At 46.3% G+C, this 18,865-nt stretch overlaps 3 protein-coding genes across 6 annotated transcripts; all 3 read right to left on the reverse strand.

Annotated features, from left to right (window-relative positions):
- Positions 1 to 203: 203 nt before the first annotated feature.
- pdss1 (prenyl (decaprenyl) diphosphate synthase, subunit 1) lies at positions 204 to 4,265 on the reverse strand. Of its 3 annotated transcripts, none has more exons than XM_076158133.1 (11): positions 4,071 to 4,265; positions 3,156 to 3,214; positions 2,749 to 2,881; positions 2,519 to 2,649; positions 2,185 to 2,326; positions 1,751 to 1,862; positions 1,554 to 1,663; positions 1,387 to 1,467; positions 1,165 to 1,278; positions 990 to 1,070; positions 204 to 837 (listed from the first exon to the last, which is right to left on the reverse strand). In XM_076158133.1, exons 1-11 carry the CDS (start codon positions 4,224 to 4,226, stop codon positions 697 to 699), a joined length of 1,260 nt encoding a protein of 419 aa, XP_076014248.1. In that variant the 5' UTR covers positions 4,227 to 4,265; the 3' UTR covers positions 204 to 696. The 3 variants fall into 3 exon arrangements, with proteins under 3 accessions (XP_076014248.1, XP_076014246.1, XP_076014247.1); XM_076158131.1 differs by having other exon boundaries at positions 3,156 to 3,238; XM_076158132.1 differs by having other exon boundaries at positions 2,519 to 2,646; positions 3,156 to 3,238; positions 4,071 to 4,264.
- Positions 4,266 to 5,065: 800 nt separating this feature from the next.
- Positions 5,066 to 13,811, reverse strand: gyg1b (glycogenin 1b). Of its 2 annotated transcripts, XM_076158053.1 has the most exons (8): positions 13,662 to 13,811; positions 12,065 to 12,200; positions 11,746 to 11,920; positions 11,491 to 11,653; positions 7,977 to 8,103; positions 7,099 to 7,315; positions 6,193 to 6,243; positions 5,066 to 5,902 (listed from the first exon to the last, which is right to left on the reverse strand). In XM_076158053.1, exons 1-8 carry the CDS (start codon positions 13,666 to 13,668, stop codon positions 5,750 to 5,752), a joined length of 1,029 nt encoding a protein of 342 aa, XP_076014168.1. In that variant the 5' UTR covers positions 13,669 to 13,811; the 3' UTR covers positions 5,066 to 5,749. The 2 variants fall into 2 exon arrangements, with proteins under 2 accessions (XP_076014168.1, XP_076014169.1); XM_076158054.1 differs by lacking the exon at positions 6,193 to 6,243.
- Positions 13,812 to 15,043: 1,232 nt separating this feature from the next.
- cpb1 (carboxypeptidase B1 (tissue)) lies at positions 15,044 to 18,818 on the reverse strand. The gene is made up of 11 exons (XM_076158396.1): positions 18,744 to 18,818; positions 18,364 to 18,439; positions 17,929 to 18,053; positions 17,738 to 17,834; positions 17,556 to 17,657; positions 17,355 to 17,459; positions 17,148 to 17,258; positions 16,957 to 17,047; positions 16,630 to 16,832; positions 15,551 to 15,635; positions 15,044 to 15,399 (listed from the first exon to the last, which is right to left on the reverse strand). Exons 1-11 carry the CDS (start codon positions 18,806 to 18,808, stop codon positions 15,212 to 15,214), a joined length of 1,248 nt encoding a protein of 415 aa, XP_076014511.1. The 5' UTR covers positions 18,809 to 18,818; the 3' UTR covers positions 15,044 to 15,211.
- Positions 18,819 to 18,865: the final 47 nt, after the last annotated feature.

Genomic DNA, 18,865 nt, shown 5'->3' on the forward strand with positions numbered 1-18,865 from the left:
TATGTAGCTTTGCAGCAGCTCGACCCTCGTTTGAGAAGAAGGGGAGCAGCTGTGCTTACAGTACCATGTCGAGTACAATGTAGTTTACATTTTTGTTTTCAGTGCTGTCAAACGTTCATGATCTTAGGGTTGAGCGGTGTCGACATGTTTACATCACGATTCTTTTTGTCGCAAAAAAACTGCGACTAACATAATCTTCTCTAAAGGACTTAAAAAATAAATATGTTGTGAAAACCCAAGATGATTTTCAGCAAAATTCAATATTAGTTAAATAAGATTCAAGTGTATTGTTGTGTTTTACATGTGGAAGTGGAGTGGACGGTGATTTAAACCAGCTGCATTTATCTTAAGATCCAGCAGAGGGCAGTCACAACTCCACAGCTGTAATTAAAACGTGGCTCAACCTGACATTAAGCTCTTTTCCAAACCGTGCCTGTGATAGCATTTAGCTTACTTACATCAAAATGATTTGCATTGAATACCAAGTGTACGTATATTTCACATCAGCCATTATTGTTCCAGTCCATGTACATTTAGAAGAGAGTCACAGTCTCGGCTCCGACCGCCACGACTCTCTGTTCCTTTGTCCCGCCCTGACCATGATGGAGGTGGGCGGGCGGTTGGGCGGGCGGTTGCGTTACCTTTCCACCGGTTGGGTAGCTGCCTGGAGTGACGGACGCCTGACGCTGAGAGGGTTCACTTGTCCCTGGTGAGCATCATCTCGGTGAGCCTGATGAGGGCGTCGCGCTCCGGCGAGGGCCTGAGCGCGCTGATCTGCCTGATGGCTTCTTCACAGTAGCGCTGGGCCAGGAAGTGCGTCTGCTCCACGCCGTTGCTCTGCGTGGAGGAAGGCAAGAGTCATATTTAGACCTAGTCTTACTTTTAACTTCTGGATGTCTGAATCATTTTGGATATAAACTTTGACGTAAATCCTAAGAAAGCACCACAATCTTTCATTTTGCTCATCATGTGATTGTAATCTCTCTTACCTGAAGAACAAACTGCCAGGCTCGGTCTACATCGCCTGTCGAGCTGAAACGTCTCATGATCATCGCATGGAGCTCGGGAAACTAAAACAAACCAAACAAAGCCGAGACGGTCATTTAGTGAAAGGCCTTTGTTAGCTCCATCTCATCCTGCCGTGTTAAAGCCCTGATGTCTGACCTCTTGACAGGCGAACAGCACCGGGCCAGTGGCCAAGCCCAGTCTGAGGTCCGCGGCCGAGGGCTTCCCCAGCTGTTTGGCGCACGAGGTGAAATCCAGCACGTCGTCCACCAGCTGGACCACACAGAAGCACTCAGGTTAAGTATTTGCACACCAATGGCGTCCTGCATTATTTAGACACTAAATGTGAAGGTACACATTTCAGCCAGGAACTCAAAAGACCTGAAACGCGATGCCGACGTTCCTCCCGTACTGGTAGGCGATTTCATGGACTTCTGGATCGGAGCTCACCAGGATGGAAACCTTGTAAGAGAGAAGACAGACGGGCGGTCAACAGAAAAGCTTCTCTCCTGGGCGCTGATATTTATGTGGAGATAGAACGTACATACTGCTTTACAACTGTTGGCGAGGAGGCTTGCCGTCTTCTTGAAGGTTTTCTCCAGGTAGTGTTTGAAGCGTTCGTTCTCGTTCTCCTTTGAACCCAGCTGCATGAATTCACCTACAAGCACATTTGTCGTAGTTTAGGGTCGAAAATCTAATCTGAGCTTACAGGGCACAGAGGTATCAAAAGGTAAGAGTGTTGTACCTCGAACCAGGTCCTCTATCACCTGGCACAGCACCGACACCACGGTGGTGTTGCCGATGCGAGCCAACGCTGTGGAGGCGGCAGAGAGGATGAAATCTCCCGCCAGGATGGCCTGGAAGAAAGGCAAAGACACCAGAGCAGGATTTAGACTGTTAAACTGTTAAACGGGGGGAGGCAGTGGCTCAGTGGGTAGTGCGGGTAGTGCGTCCGCCTGGGAACCGGAGGGTCGCCGGTTCGAGCCCCTGCCGAGGTGCCCCTGAGCAAGGCACCAAACCCTCAATTGCTCCCCCCTCTACCAAGGGTGGTAAATGTAATGTAAGTCGCTTTGGATAAAAGTGTCTGCCAAATTATAATGTAATGTAATGTAATGTTAATAAAGAGTACCGATAAGAATTAGGGACAAAAGAACAAGATTGGTTGGTAATTGCCCAAACCTTTTTCTCTCCCCACATTTCGTTGACGGTCGACTTTCCCCTCCGTTTGTTCGAGCCGTCGATGACGTCATCGTGCACCAGGCTGGCAGTGTGGATCATTTCAGAGATCATGGCTATGGACTTCTGCGCCGGGAGAAGATCTCTATAGATAAGAGGTTACAGGAAATGAGATGAAATAAAACACTGAGTCATGTTTCATGCAGTCATTAACACCCAATACGACAGAGAAGTGTGTGTTCACTTTTACCACTGGATCACAAGGTCACTTCTGGTAAGACGGACACACTCTAAATTCCTTTACCGACAGCTGACGACAACAAGTTTTACAATTTACCCGTTTCTGTCGCTGTGGATGTTGAGCGCCCGAGCCATCAGCACCACCACCATGGGTCTGAAGGCTTTGCCCTGCCCGTCAAAGTAGTAGTCGCACAGAGACTTCAGCTCTGCTTTGGATACAAACAGCTGCTGTGAAGAAAACAGCAATAAAACACACATTTTAATTCAACACCAGGAAGAATATGGCACCATAACCCCCGACTTACAGTTGACAGAAAATGTGCTCACCTTTTTGATATCGTCGTATAAGTTTGTCAGGTCTTTCTGTGCTAATGTGAAGGGGTCCTTCAGCTTGGCATCGCTGTGTATCCTCCTGCAACAGTGAGGCTGCGGCGAGGGAAACAGCGGCCTGCATTTATGCCTGGACAGGGAAACACAAACAGTGAGCATCACTGAGAAACACACACACATTTTCCAGCACTCTTTATGTTCACACATGGTGGTAAACTCTTGATACTTTCATTTTTTTCCAGCATTCTGTTTGTATGTTTATTCTCAATGCATTTATTACAGCTGCAGTTCAAGCTTCTACCACTAGGGTGTGCACAAACCTTCAATGTAAGTGTCGTTAGAAAACCTTTGCTTGTAAACACTACAAAGCTTATATGGCTTAGGCCGATTCCATCAGCACTCACCTGGTATAGGACGAAGTAAAGATTGGGTTTAAGTGTGCAGGCCGAGCAGTCAGATGTCCCTGAAAGGTCAAAGGGGGCGACACCTAAGAATAAGGTCACAGTGGGAGGTAAGAACATTATCACCAAGTAATTTCATCCACGATATCTGCTCCTGTTAACAGAAGGATAGTAGTTATATTATTAGCGAATGTCTGTGTGACTGAATTACTATGTGGACTTCATTCCACAGGTTGTGTTATAAAACGATGACTGCACAATATACAAGAGATTCATTTACTTAAGAAAATGTGTTGCCATTGCTTCCTGCTGTTGTCACTTTATATTGAGCTTAAAGTCCACTGACAGTGGCTGTAAACACCAGCGATGAGGGCAGAAACATTGTAAAGCCTTCGCAATTTATGTGACGAATAAATAATATTAAATCAAATAAGGCAAAAGTGTGCGTTTGTGTGTTTCTGCCTTTAAGATAAGAGCTCTTCTTCACTTCACGGATCAAACACACCGAACTCAATGCCCTCTGATTCCATTCTTACACAAACAGGTGAGTGGACCTTCATCTCCTCATCCATCCCAAAACAAATATGCAGGAGTGTAGGGTCGTTTCCTAAGTGACGTAACGCAGAGTAGAGCCAGTGTGAGGTGTCTCTCAGTGCAACATTCCAACTCTCTCAAACGCTACTTTGACCTTTAAACACATCCACTAAGCTCAGACACAACTTCAACAGGTCTGCACTTTACATTCATTTACACGCCCACATTCTAACAAAAGAAACAAACTAGCACACGGACACACATTTAATTTAGTGTCAGGTATCAGACGCGGACACTGACGGTACGGAACACCGGTGGCTGACAGATTCGCAGCGTGACCTTCCGAGCTGACTGAGCCCCTCCCCGGTTCTTCGCCACACTCACCTCGGTCCCGGTCCCGCCGCAGGTCGAAGTTCGCCTCTGAGCAGCCGCGGAGAAAGGAACCGGCGTGCGGCTAAAATGACACACTGACTCGTAGAAACCGGTAGCGATACAGTTTGTTCTCCTGCTCCAGCAGTGCCGCCACCACGGGACCGCCATGTTTGACGGCAGCACGCGAGCATTGCGCGTGAACGACACCAAATAACCCAGGAACCGGAAACGTGTCGGGGGGGTCACGTTTGAAAACAAGGAAGTACGGATTCGATCCGGACACAAGAAAAGGCACAACCGTTTGCATCATTTAGACCAGAGGTGTCAAACTCAAATACACAATTAAAATAATAAATAAATGTTTTCCCTTCTCTCCAGATATATAATGATACACTTTTCATATGGAAACATACTTTAGGTATGGAAATAAAACAAATGTTTTCCCCCAAACTTGCTCCAATTGATCCTGGTGCCTTCTAGATGCTGTGTTTGGAATTCTGGTGCTCTAGCTCTTTCCTCTTCATCACAATGTCACATTTCCTGTAACAACACATTCCCTGCCATTATTGTGGGGAATGTGAGGTTATTATAGAGCTTTGGAGAAAAGCCGTATATAGTACAGTCCATTTGGTACTACATTTCACTCTCCCTGTGTATTATTTTACCTTTGCCCACAAAGGTAATTGCCCACAGGAGAGAAGTATTGATGATGATTTAGCTGCTGTAGGTGCTCAGGCCTCATGGTGGCAGTGACATACAAGTTTTAAGAAACGAACGCTACATTTTCATTGTGAGCTGGCAGCCAGATTTCTAGACAATGTTACATCTATCTGAAGTCTGCAATGATACAATTTCTGCCTGTAGTATCCAATAGAATTACTTTTGAAGAAATGCCCCAAACAATCCAGTTTGTTAAATCATATTTTTATTGTTACCAGGTGAATTCTGAGTCACAGCCAACATCACGGTCAAACAAAACACGGGTGATTATAAACCTAATTGTGCGGACAAAGCAGACAGGGTGACGTGGGATCGAGACACTTAAGGCACTGAGGTTCTAGTTTAAATGGCTACACGAAGACTTTATTCCTGATTAACAATCAGTATGTTTAGTAGCCTTCAGACTTGACAGAAATGCTGTAAACATTATTTTTAAATCTAGGATAAACAGGATGTTAGCTTCAATTCAAAAGCAGAAGAACTTCTGAGACTAAGAAAAGGTTATTGTTGTCTGCATAGTAAAAAACAAAAACAAAACAAATGTACATATAAGTGCTGTGCAAAGCTCCATGACAAAAACACAGGAACTCTGGGTCGTATTTCCATTTCCATTTCTCTTTTTTATTTCATTTTTTACAAAAACAGCACTGATATGCAGAACATAGCCCCAACTTCTCGCAGTGATTCTTTTAAGCATATAAAAAAAAAGTTGATTTGTATTGATGCTAAACCAAGTCAGACTTGCACAGACAAACTGCTGCTGTTAATTATTTTCCTGCATTTACCATCTGAAACGGCACCGTGTTTGGAGTTTGTCAGGGGCTGGGAAGTGCTGATGAAGGATTGGCTCAACCAAACTCTAGATGAGAAATGGGTGGAAAGGAAAGATGCGACCTTCTTTACAGCAGTTTGGATGACAAATCTGTGGTGTCGGCTTGTTAGCCTGCAAGTGCTCATTTTACTTCATTAATCTATTTAAGAAAAGAATCAAGTTTTCTCTGAATATTCGCAAATGAGTCCGTTCCCATGTAGTCGGCCTGGCCTTGCTCCCACATCTCCTTCCTTTCCGCCGAGGACACGTTGGGGGGTGGGAGTGCTTGTGCGGGTGACGGCTCAGGCTCCTCCTAAGCAAAAATACAAATATACTAAGTTAATACAAACACAGCACAGGAAAGGGGAAATAAATCAGTGGGGAGAGCTGCAGCCTGCAGGGAAAACATGTGGATCGTTGCCTGCGGTCAGCATACTTGTTTAGAGAATCATCATTGTGTCGATGCCATTTTGGGATTATTGCTAAAGCCAACACAGCGTCATGGCCAAAGCTCTGACGAGGAGCCATAGCAGTTACAGAGCGCCGACACATGGTTATTTTATTATCAACTACTAAGCCATGAAAACATCGTTTTATCCATACCTGTTCTTGGATAAAACGACTCTCAAAAGTGACCACGTCACTGAAGAACAACTTTATCAGATGGATGGGAAGAATAAGAGCAAGTTAAAAAAACACAAAACCATAACTGGAACATGTGTGTGCGTTTCCCCCCCACATTTACAATGCAAGCACCACAATCAACTAATCCTTCATTTCCTGTTGAGCAAGACAACCAGTATCCTGTGGCCAGTTTGTTAAAAGAAGGGCTGCATAAACCCCCCAGAGTTTAACACGTGTTGTCCGAAATTCTGACATGACTCGCTTTGAGAGCCACATAGAAGTGGATCTTTGCAATTCTTCTTCCGATGCCTTCTATCCATGGCTCCATTTTTCTGTTGTCGGCCATCTCATCATGGGGAATACCTCCAGGGATTATCTGCCATCACCGGGCAATCATCACATCTTCTAACTAAATGTAGTGGCACTTCCTGCTGCCTGTTTGGTGTAGATGTGTGTCTTGGGTCAGACTGGCAAACAGCGTTTGTCCCGTGCGCGACGAGACTAGGAAACTTTCTTTTATGTTGATTAACCAGAAAACATGAAATTACAAAAGTCAAATGAATGGTCATTAAACTGGTCAGACGCTACATTGATGTCATCAAATTATTATTTTCACAATGTCATATTTACACATTACTGAATTGTGAACCCATGAAACACCGGTCACCCTCTCTGGCTCGTATAGTATCTGTATGTTTTAACACATGACACTAAAGAATAGTAGTTGTGGAAGTGACGCTACCGAAGGGAGTTCAAATCAATTCAATTTGACTTTCCGATTTTTGTCAGGAGCTTCTCGCTCTGTCTTTTCATTCACGACAGACCGATACAAGTCGCTTGCGGTGTAAACACGGGGGTGTAACAAAAAAACTGTTGCCGATATACCTCCACGCATCCAGAGTGGAACGTCTGGTCTCCATACTGCTGGTGGAGCATCGGCACCACAGCGTTTGAGTACAGGGTCCACCAGTCCACGAGGAAGGTGGAGTGCATGGCTGCGTCCTGCATGTTCCCCGATATCTTCTTGGTTTTGGGGTCAAACGTGTAACTCCACGGCTTGGTCTTGCCTAAGAAATGGACCACCTTTGCGTTGCCACCATATCTGAAACGAGCAGTTAGTAGTTAGCACAGAAAAATTACTTCAACAGTTTGCTTGCTGGACATCTAACCTACATATATGCTAAATGGCTCATCCAGTATAATAAAAGCTATATCTGAATGTGGCACTGTGATATGGAGCCAGAACTGTAAGCTCTACCAGCGCTGACATTTACCAACAAGTAATTACATGTACATCGTCCCTTTCATCTAGAGCCGTGCGGTTGCCAGGAAATGCCACAAGCACATTGTAATCCTGGAGACCGAAGAGCTGCTGAGATGTCGTTCCTGTCAGAGCAACAAGGGCGGGACGAGGCGAGGAGCGCACAATGACTCGTCTAGCGGTAAGCATAAAAGCTCTTTAAATAAACCGCTCTATTTTCGGATTCTGTATCAGCTGTTCGGACATCCGACCCTGCAGACCCTGGCATCTCAGCTCTGCTCTCACTCGTAACCTGATGTCATGTCACATGGCAGCCATATTTTCATGTGACCGCGTTATCCGTTTGCACCTTTGGCTCTCTGTCCCAAACCCCAAAGATTTTCAGTCACAGTTTAGCTGGAGTAAAAACCTGGGGAGCAGAGTGTAACCCTTCTTACCACCTGTGTACTGGGCGGAGGAGGGAGGGCGGGGATAAAGGGACTCAGTGTAGAAGCACACTTACTGCTTGAATGCTGGGAGGTACGTGTAGATGGCTATGCTGCTGAGGTTGTAGATGAAGGGGAGGTGTTTTGATATGTCAGCTGTTGACCAGTTGCTAAAGTAGCCGTTCAAAACACCCTGGTCTCCTCCTGCAACAGAAACACACACACACACACACACACGCTTTGTAAACATTATGACGTACATGACAGCCGAAAGTCAATGTTTCCGTTGCATGACCTATTGGCAATGGGTTGTCACGACACAGTGGCGACACAGAAGGTTAAGGAGACACGATCTTCAGAACACATCTGGTCCATGCATTTCTCCACAAACACTCCTTAAGTTCCACTGGTGGCAAATATCAGAGAGGAGGGTGGGGTATACTTATGTGCTGTGTATAGGAAGGGTGGGCTAATCCACCACAGGACAGATTTGGGACAGTGATGGTTGTCAAAGAGTGCCTAAGGTTTGCTCAGTGACCTTTAGCCCTCTGACCGTTTGGTGACACCATGGTGCTTTCAGAAGGTGGTAAGTTAATGGATAGAATCGTTAGGGGTCCTTCTATGGACATGAATGTCACTTGCTGAATTTCTATGCGACATTTGAAAAACATTCAAGTCAACATAAACAAGTACGAAACTGAGCCATAAAACAAAAACGGCGCCTCCCTCATATAACTTTAACCGGACATTTTCTACGTAGTTCAGTTCGAGGTTAGCCGCCTTTCCTTCTTCCTCTTCTGTTGCAACCACACTCCAACACTTCAATACACACACACACTTCAATACACACAGATGTTTGTTTCTGATTTCCTCTTGGATAGTAAACAGCCTGAAGCCAACCAGCATTTCAGGTTGGTTAAGTTGTTATTCTGCTCTCTCACATGGAGTGATCAATAACGTGCCGTTTATCCACTGGAGTACCTCAAGGATCAGTAGTTGGGCCCTTTCTTTTCTCAGTGTAGAACAACCTCACTGGCTACAATCAATCATCCCCTCTCGTGGCCTCTTGTGTCATTGCTATGCTGAGGATGTCCAGCTTTGCCTCACTTCCCGGAACAAGACTCCACAATCTCACACACACGCGCAATACTCAACATCTGCGCTCACTTGGATTGAAGACGGAGATGTGATCACACCGTGTGCAACAGGACTCTCTTCGTGTTGTGTAATCACAGTATGACCCAGTCGGACCATGCCTCAATTTACAATTGCTTAATACAGGGCTGGCTTCTTCCAACCTAGTGGATACATCTCTGAATGACTGAATGGTTATTGCCTTAATCGCAGTATAATAATGTGAATGTACTGGCCACCTTCAGCTTGACCTCTGACAGACTTCAACCTGTGCATCAAGAGCAGCAGCAAGCTAACCTTTACTGCTCACAATGAGGGCCCCACTCCTCGCACAGGCACTGGCTGGCTGATAATACTGCATTATCAGCCAGCATGTACAGTCAAAACTCTAGAAATCAAGATGTGATCTGGCCTCTACGAGCACGTCCACATCTTCCTCTTACAGACTGTACTGTTTGTCAAACCATAGACCACGGCTGCTTTAAATAACACGCATAGCTGCTCTTTGTCTGAACCCGGAAATCCCCCTGGGGGTGTTCAGAACCTAATATGGGACCCAGTATCTTCATTTTGAGGGGATGAGCATAACTCTGCAAGAATGTGCATCCAACTCTGCCAATTTGCCTTGGCAACGCCGAATCAACAGACGGAATCCTCCGGTCCTCCAGTCAGATTTCTCTCTTGCTTTTTCTCTTGGCCTTTCATTATCGAAAAATCGATCGTCCTTGATCTGCAGAAAGTAGGAGACGCCACGTAAGTCCACACTGGAGAGTGGAACATGAACGCTAAAGGTCAAAGGAACGTCATCTTATGCCCCAGTGCACATGAAAAGATCAGCCCCTGCTATTAATAAGACGGCTTTATCCACAGGCATACCTACAGTACAGTACACACTCTGGTGTCACGTGAACATATTTGGATGCAAAATGTGACAGAAAAATGTACAAAAAAGTTTCAGTCTGGTATAAAATTAAACAATGCTGTGGTCTGTGTACTCGCCATTGTGATGACAGACACACAAAATCCTCACCAGCAGCCAAATTCAGCTTCAAAGGGTCGGTCACTACTAAACAGACTAATTGGTTTTTCCACAATAGAACCTCTTTCACTGTCAGGCTCCATTGTGGTTTAATGTTGAAGATTCAAAACATAAATAAACCCTCCACCCTCGCTCCATTGAGATTGCCAAGTTGCAATTTGAATTTATTCCACAATTGTTCCATAAACTATAATAACTATTGTAGCAGGCAGTGGCTCAGTGGGTAGAGCTTCCACTTGGGAACCGGAGGGTTGCCGGTTCAAGCCCCTGCCGAGGCGCCCCTGAGCAAGGCACCGAACCCTCAATTGCTCCCCCCTCTGCGAAGGGTGGTAATGTAATGTAAGTCGCTTTGGATAAAAAGCGTCTGCCAAATGATCGTAATGTAATGTAATGTAATGTAATGTAGCACATGACTTTTTTATTTGTATCCATCTACAGTTACAATGTACTCTCAAAATACAGATCAGCCTCAGATTCTGGCTCTTTTTACATTTGTTTATAGATAAAGGCCCCAGCTGAGTCAGACTTCAATGAATCATTGTAAGCAGCTTTATGCGAAGCTTCTTAAGCAGGGCCAAGTGTTTAAAAGGGTATGAGCCAGAGTTTAGATTCCATAATGGATTTTCACTGCAAAATGTTTACTGGAAACCTTTAAAACACATTTAAAAATAGACGATGGTTGATTCAAAGCTCAGGATTTGACACGGTTTGTCTGAATTACAGAACGAACGATTTTCTCAGCAGTCAACACTAGATGATAAGTAAAGCAGACGTGGAGCCGAGACGAAGGCCGCATTCATTTCCAGTACAGTACGTCTCACCGGTGCCGAGTGTTTGAATGTCACACCGCTGCCCAGTGCAAAACCGGGCCGCTCAAATTTAGCCTACACCCCAAAGAGCCCCTGAGAATAACTCTCCCTGTGACAGGAGAGCCCAGTGTGTGAGCACCCAGCTGGATAAAGGCCTCGCTTAGAGCGAAGGTCTGAGGTCACAATTTGAAGCTTGGGGTCAAAACTGCAAATGTTTGCTTAAAGGCCAAACAGGGACAGCTAGGATCCAAAGTCAACCAAATGTCAAAACCAGACGTGTCCTTCCTCTTATTAATACAACTTGATCCAATAGAAAGTACTCTTACTGGACATTAAACACTTATATACACAATTACGCTAAATGTTACTCAACACTAAGATAATAGTACATTTTGAGATGTGGATTTGCTGGAAGTTAAAATTTTAAATGATCAAAATGTAACCCAACAAACTGTAAACTTAAAACTTAAAATGTAATTACTTATTTTGGCTATTTAGCACAAAGCTGCAGCCAGTTCAACATGTGATCTAAAGTTATCTGTTTTCAGGATGTCTCAATATTTGCCAAACGTCTGCCTTTACATCACTGTGTGTTCTTTGTGGATTTACCGTCAAAGCTGCCGTGTTCTGTACAATACTGCAACAGTTTGCCGTAGGTCTCCAATGAAGGGCGATAAACAAACACTCCGGAGTTGAAGCAGTCGGGCCAGCCGGGGTCGGGCGCAGCAGATAACTCCTCTCTATCGAACAGCTCGTCTATATTCGAGACCACCTAGAATGCAGACGCAAGTAAACGCGTCAGACGGGGATCAATACGACAGAAATGTAGGATAGGTAGACGGTTAACTTGTGTAAACTCCTCACCAGTGTGTCTGCGTCCATGAAGACGCATTTGGAGTAGTGCGTGAGGGTCCAGCCGTGCAGCTTGGTGAGGGTGACCCCTAGGTCAGGCCTATTCATCATGGCCAGGTGAGCCTTGTCGCCACTGTCCAGCACGTTCACCACCTTCACCTCATCGTAGATCCTCTTCAGCACCGCCCTGATAATTCACAACACTTGGGGAATGAATAATGAAAATGAAAAGCCAAACACAGGAAGACAACACAATCAAGCGCTCCGGCGTGATGAATCAGTCAGTTGGAGTCACGGTGACATGTTGTGACAGAGGGGGAAGGGTTCTTACTGGCAGGGCTCGGTTACGTGCGGGCCGATAAGCACCACAAGTTTCCTGGAAGTGTTATGGTTGCGCAGGGACTTGCCCAACACCATGGCTCCCCTCGCATAGTTGTCATTGGTAGCCAACGTCACAAAAGCCTGGTCTGGAGAGGAAACACGCAGGGTCAATATCAGCGATGACTTCATCCATGGACCCTCCTCAATTTGCAACAATGTCAAATGGAAACACTGACATTTCTGAGATATCACAAAAAAACAGAGATCAGGAGAAACAGTAGTCACGGCTATACTGGACAGGGGGTGAAAGAAGCTTGACAAACAGATTTTGAGAACGTAATGATTATCAAAAGAGCGACAAGATTGTGAGCCTGTTGACATCTAATGGACAAAACACTTTTGTTTGTTTTCGCTGCAGGTTCACGTTTGTACTTGCAAAACCGGAATATGATCACAAGTTATGATGTCGCATCGTTGAGAAACTACAATACAGAATGGAATACTTCACACCCATGTTCAGGGTAAATTTCTTTAGCACCCTGTGCCAGGATAAATATCTCATTGAAGGTGAATTTTATGGGCGGCGTGGCGTCAACCCTGTACCAACACCTCATAATGACGGGGAGGAAAATCTGTCATCGACTTGCAAAGAACCAACCTGAGAAACAAGTCTCATGTGAGCAAGCGAATAAACCCAGATGATGAAATCTCCATGGCAGCTGGTAGAGGACACTGAGCGATCACAGTCTGCGGGCCAGTAAGGAACCCCCCTCTGGATTGTGTAACTCCCACTTCATACAGACCAACCCGGTTCACTCACCAGTACCTAGACCAGGGCAGGGAAAACTGGGCACGACTGGGCACGAGGTGATTAATCTCTACAGGACTGCGACGTCGCCTGGCAGTTTCAGTGCGAATCACCACAGAAAGTCATTGTGAAGCTGCAGTGATTTTAAGCACACTCGTTCCCTCTCACACCCCCCTTTTTGCTATTGGTGGGTGAAGTGCATGTAGTCCAACATGAGGCCCTTCAATCCTGAACTGAGTCAGAGACAGAATACACAGTCCATTTAATTACATAACCAGGCTGCACAAACACACACAAACACACACACACAGACATCCACTTCAGCTAAGGGGATAGTGACCTTTTTTGAGATTAAAGCCCCATTACCACAAATCCAAGAGGGACTCCGCCGTCACGTCCCAAGAGTTCCCAAAAATGGTGCAGGTCCCGGGGTGCACAGAGGCTCCTCACCCCCCCTGCTGTGATCGACCACATCACCGACATAGACACACAGCCACACTGACCCGCTACACGCAGATAAGACGGGGATGTTATCAGCTGTTGGCCCAAGGAGTCCCTCTGTGACCGTTTGCTTTCCATCCCCAGCAGATAAAACAGCACAGAGCTCCAGTAAAGTCACACGATGTCCAAAGCTGTCTACACGCATATGTTACGCACTATCGCACAAAAAACCTTACGTACACCGTCGACATCCTAAATCACAGACACCAGTAATCATCACCGCTGTATTCCCCGCAGCTTTCCGCAAAATTTTAGCACCGCCCGCGTCAAACCGAAAGGGTGGGAATGTTATACATACCAGCCATGACTGAAGGAGAGTTCGAAGCTACGGCGTAGCCCGGACTTGAACGCAGCAGCTCGGCGTTGGGGAGGAAGGGGGCAAATCGAGAGGAGCGAGCTAATATACAGAGGAGGATTTATAGCGTTGACAGCGGCCGGACGCTGCGTCATGTGACGGCCGCTACACACCCACCTGCTACCACCGCGACACACACCCCCTGCGGCAGTTCAGGGAGTTCACAGACTCATGAATTTATATTTTAAACAAAAATATCGATCATGCGATTACCGATTATCGATTATCGTGAGAGAGTTTACATTCTTATTCGCTCAGCATCGTTGAAGTCAGATATGTTTCTACATCCTCTGCACCTTTGACCTTTCAAACAACTACCGCATTGTTCCCTGGTGTCAGATTTACAGAAAAAAAGTAGTTATGATGGTGATGGTGATGCTGGTGATGATGATAATGATGATGATGGTGCTACCGCAACGACGTGCCTGAGTACAGGAACAGCGTGTTCCTTGCTTGTTCGACATTTGGTAGTTTGTCGCCATCTAGTGGCTAGTATGCCGTATTACATTTACAGTTGATGGTTTTGGGTTCAGAGAGAGGTCTGTCTGTCTGTAATGTATGTAAGCACTGTACCTGTATATGTTTACGTTACATTAAAAGGACATCCCGTCATTTTCACATACATGAGAGATTATCCAGGAAAAATTAAAAGGAAAATAAACTGTGGAAGAAGAACGATGGACTCCCCCTTTAGGGAGAACATTCCAGAGTACATTAAGCATAGATAGATTGTGTGGGTTGAACCATCATGGCCTTCAGTTTGTCATAACATTAACACCAATCGCTGGCATTTACCTTTTCCACCATCTGCTTTACGCATCCATGCCAGTGCATCCACCCCCACCCCCACCCCGCTGATCTTTGGCCCCTTTATTCTCTCCAGTCAGGCAGATGCTTGGCAAAGTCGAGGTGCCGCCAAGGACTCAGCGCTGTATGACCACCGCACGCTGTGCCGCGGGGCTTAAGTCCTCAAGGAACGATAGAAGGGAGCCTCACCCTCCTGACCACCACTGCTGGAACAGTGCCAGCAGAATAAGAGAGGTTACCAGGGTACAAAGGAGGCAATGGTGTGTTCCTGGTGCTCTTATTTGTAATTGTGAAGCATCGTCTAAATTAAGTCTAAGATCCATGAAGATATTAGGAAATTATAGTTTAATGCCAAGTTCAATTATATAGCAATAAACCAAACTATTCTTGGCCATTTAGAGATTTGTCAGCTTGATTTAAGTCAACACATGTGATTGTTTTCATGTGTATGTTTGTGCACCAGGCAGTATATTATGGTATACACATAAAATAGTGATTCAGCATGTGGGGATGGATCATTGATTTTATTGTTTGCTCTCATCTTGACATTCTGTCAAGCACAGTGAGAAAAGATGGCGGGTGGTGCCCGTATCCATGGATACGGGCTGGAGATGGCTGAGAGGTTAGAGGGGCTGGGGGTTGGTACAGAGGAGCCGAGTTGGCAGGGGTCCTGGCAGTTCCGCTCTTTAATAGAGGTTCTTCTGCACGTAGCCGGCAATGTACTTGACGGCCAGCATGGTCTCCTCGCATGTGGGCTTGATCTGAGACTCGGGCAGCAGGAAGCCGTAACGGCCGGTGTCACGCAACTCAAAGGTGAAGGAATACTTCACTCCCAGGTCATAGGCCCAGTCGTCAGAGCCTCCAGCAGCGGGGTCTGAGGGCAGATATGGAGAGATGATTAAGAAGAGAGAGAGAGAGAAGGAAAGAGAAAACTCACTCACACATGCCATCATATGTCTGAGTAGAGTGTGTGTGCGTTGTTGATCAATAATGGAGATAAAGCTTCACATGTTTCATGTACTTACAGATGGTTGCAGCTCCGGGTCCACTGGTGTAGCGGGTACCATAGAGAGTACGCAGAGCAGCGGAGGCTCCTTCAGCGATCTTCATCTACAGCACACAGCGGGAAGAAAGAAAAACAGGTTAAGCTCCAATCAGTTATTTTCTACAATGTAAACATCTCATAGCTGAAGATTCTGACCCACAAATCAAATTCAGATTCTAGAAGTTCTCAGGCCTGCAGCATTCAGGATATTACATGAAACAAAACAGTTTGAGGTAAATGATGAAACAGGAAATGAAAGCCTGAGAGCAACACACACACAGGAAATGATAATGGCGGACAGACAGATGCGTTATAGCAGATACCTGCAGTTCTTTTGTTCTCTAAAGTGTCAGAACAGGGTTAAAATTACACGTGAGCAATCGACAGGCACACACGTGTGATGTGCTGTAGTTAGTGCGAGAGCCGGAGCAGGGGTGTGAGTCTCACACACAGTCGGCGGACACCCCGGTGAGAGGTTTGAACAGCTACCAGAGTACACACACACACACACACATGAGCCGGACTCGGGGAGTAAATGATTTGCAGCAGCCTTGGATTGCGAAATGACGCAATAGTTTCGATTTCAAGCTTCGTGAAACAACTTTAGAAGTGTAATAAAGATTCCAAGAGCTTTTCTTTCTGATAAATTGGACTCTTAGAATTGGAGACCTTCACCTCGCTTGAAATGAGCACCATGGGTGAAGCGTAGCATCAAACAAACACCTGCAAAGACCTAAGATACGCTTCATTCTTCATCAGATGTTTCTAATCGATTTACATGTTGACACTTCTTTCACCTCTGGCGCTCCTCTTGTGAGTTGGATCTGAAATTCAGCACGTCTCCCTAGCGATTCCTATATTGTTTACGGTGCATATACGTCTCCATCATGGCTGTGTATAGTCTCCACACCATGCCGATGCTTGTGACACTGCCATGATGCACAATTATCTCAACACTGTGACTAAGCAGAGCGCTCTATTACAAAAAGGGACGCTGGACTGGACTGACGCAACTGTATGGACACTTAATCACTGATGATGATGATGATGATGACTGACCAGCTCGCCGTGGTGAGCAGCCAGCTCGTAGGAGTAGGAGTAGGGGAAGAGCAGCAGCTGGGAGTAGGAGTGCATGGTGATGTAGGACTTGATGACGGACTTGTTCCTGCGGATGAAGTCGGCCACGTTCTTGACCTCGATCTCGGACTCGGCGCTGTGACCGCAGAAGGTGTCGCTGCAGGGGTTGCTGGAGGCGCCCAGAGCTGTCGGAGAGGGAGAGGGAGAGGGAGAGAGAGAGAGAGAGAGAGAGAGAGATGAAGCGCTCACATGTATTGTATGTTTCATTTGACTTTGCCTCCAACCACGGCCTCCTCCAGTTCCACTTACTGCACCAGCCGGCGTTGAAGTTTCTGTTGGGGTCGGCGCCGATGCAGCCGGATCCAGATCTCCTGGAGCGAGTCTTCCTCCACATTCTGTTCTAAAAGTCCCAAAGTGGGCAAGAAAAACACAATATCAAGCACACAACCGTACAACACGACACATTAGGTTCGTGTATACGAGGTGAAACTGTCACTCACGCTCTTGTGGGTGTAGTCGTAGCCGTCAATGTTGAAGACGGGCAGGACGAAGATGTCCATCTCGTTGAGCATGCTGGTCATCTGAGAGTCGCTGCCGTAGGTGGACAGAGCCTAAGGAAGATCGGAGAGGAGTTTAGGGGTCATCAGGGGTCATCGGGGTCTCTTTCTAATTCAATTTGTACTTGTTTATCTTGTTGTCCTGCTTACCTCCCTCACAAACCACTGGCAGAAAGCAGGAGAGATCCACTCGCGGGCATGGATGCCACAATCCATGAAGATGGCGGGTTTGGTGGAGCTGGATTTCTTACCGAGCTGTGGAATTACACAAGCTTTAGTGACGGAATGTTCCGTAGATGAGAATTATGCAACGAGCATCAGGGGCAATTTTTGAGATGAACTGTGCGATACCTTGAGGAGGGTCATGGGACGTCCCTCGTAGGTGTTTCCGATCACCTGCTTGCTGATCAGACTGGGGTAGGAGGAAGAGATGGAGGTGATCCAGGACTGGACCTGCAAGCCGAGCGCACACACGTAAGAAGGAGAGATCAAAGGGGGAGAGATGGCGACCAGACGAGGGTTCTCTCACTTACCTTGTCCCAGCTGTTGTACCTGGTGTAGCTGTGAGCTCTGGGCTCCCTGCCGCCGGCCTCGGCCTCGACCGCAGCCTGCAGATCCTCATACAGAACCCTGAAGATGAGAGACTGTCAGTGTGCGATTCTTGGATTTGAGGAAAACAGAAACACACACATATAAGCGTATCTTGTGTGTGTGTGTGGCGTACTCGTGCTCCATGTTGTTCTGCTGCAGGAGGGTGTAAAACAAATCCAGGTAGGCGGCAGGCACGCGGATGTCAACGTCGATGTCGATGGTTACCATCCGGGGACTCTCGGGGCTCCAGAAGTCAACCTGCAGATGGCGCCGCAGACAAACACAACAGTGATTCAGTGCCACATTTGGGCAAACGAGAGCGGAGTTCAAGACGTTCGTCATTGCGGAGCGGGGGATGAGATTAATTTAAACATTCCAGAAAAGTAAAACGTGTGGTTTGATCTGCGTGAACAGTAAGTGAATGATCAGAGCCAGAGGAGGAGAAACGGCTCCAATTTAGCCGCCGTTAGCAAACCAATTTAACCCCTGCGGAGAGTGAGAATGGCACACTTAAGGTGGGGAGTGTGAGTGTGTGCGTGTGTGTGTGTGTGTGAAGGTGGAAGGCTACCTCGACGCTGTCAGCCAGCTCCTTAATAAGGGTCACATGCTCGTCAAGCACAGGCTTCAGACGGAAGACTTTCTCTCTGATCAAAGAGAAGAAGCAGATCACACATGGAACTGAGCTGCAGGTTCATCAGGGCGCCGTGACGATTTATTTCTGTTACTTTCAGCCATGTTTGGACTTTAAATTGTTTCTTTGAGTGAAGCAGTCAGAAAACACACATTCAGATTAAAGCATACACACATAGCAGTAATACACTTAAACGTATCAGCAGTACGAATTCTAAAGTTCCCGATTCGGAGCCTTTAAACCGCTTTACACACACTTCACACAGGTCACAGACTATGGAATCAAATGTGTATGTGTGTGTGTGTGTGTGAATTTACCCCTCAAAGCGAGTGATGTCAGCCAGGGCGAACGCCACCAATCCAAAGAGCAGAAGCACCTTCATGTTTGCCAGTGAAGCCAAACTCACCTCTGCAGAGCGCTTATAAGCCCCAAGCGTCCG

This window comes from Genypterus blacodes, unplaced genomic scaffold (genome assembly GCF_046128005.1).
Source record: "Genypterus blacodes isolate CSIRO-AG114 ecotype Tasmania unplaced genomic scaffold, CSIRO-AGI_Gbla_v1 ptg000076l_1, whole genome shotgun sequence".
Lineage (NCBI taxonomy): Eukaryota > Metazoa > Chordata > Actinopteri > Ophidiiformes > Ophidiidae > Genypterus > Genypterus blacodes.

Coding starts and splice junctions, on each gene's coding strand:
- pdss1 (XM_076158131.1), bottom strand. CDS start 4,226: ATGGCGGTCCCGTGGTGGCGGCACTGCTGGAGCAGGAGAACAAACTGT. Junction 2,650..2,748: donor TATACGACGATATCAAAAAG/GTGAGCACATTT, acceptor TTTTCTTCACAG/CAGCTGTTTGTATCCAAAGC. Junction 1,664..1,750: donor GATAGAGGACCTGGTTCGAG/GTACAACACTCT, acceptor ATGTGCTTGTAG/GTGAATTCATGCAGCTGGGT.
- gyg1b (XM_076158053.1), bottom strand. Junction 8,104..11,490: donor AGAACACGGCAGCTTTGACG/GTAAATCCACAA, acceptor TTTCTGTTGCAG/GAGGAGACCAGGGTGTTTTG. Junction 7,316..7,976: donor TACCTCCCAGCATTCAAGCA/GTAAGTGTGCTT, acceptor TGCTCGTTTCAG/ATATGGTGGCAACGCAAAGG.
- cpb1 (XM_076158396.1), bottom strand. CDS start 18,808: ATGAAGGTGCTTCTGCTCTTTGGATTGGTGGCGTTCGCCCTGGCTGAC. Junction 17,835..17,928: donor CAGAACAACATGGAGCACGA/GTACGCCACACA, acceptor TCTCATCTTCAG/GGTTCTGTATGAGGATCTGC. Junction 17,259..17,354: donor GCCAGTGGTTTGTGAGGGAG/GTAAGCAGGACA, acceptor GATCTTCCTTAG/GCTCTGTCCACCTACGGCAG.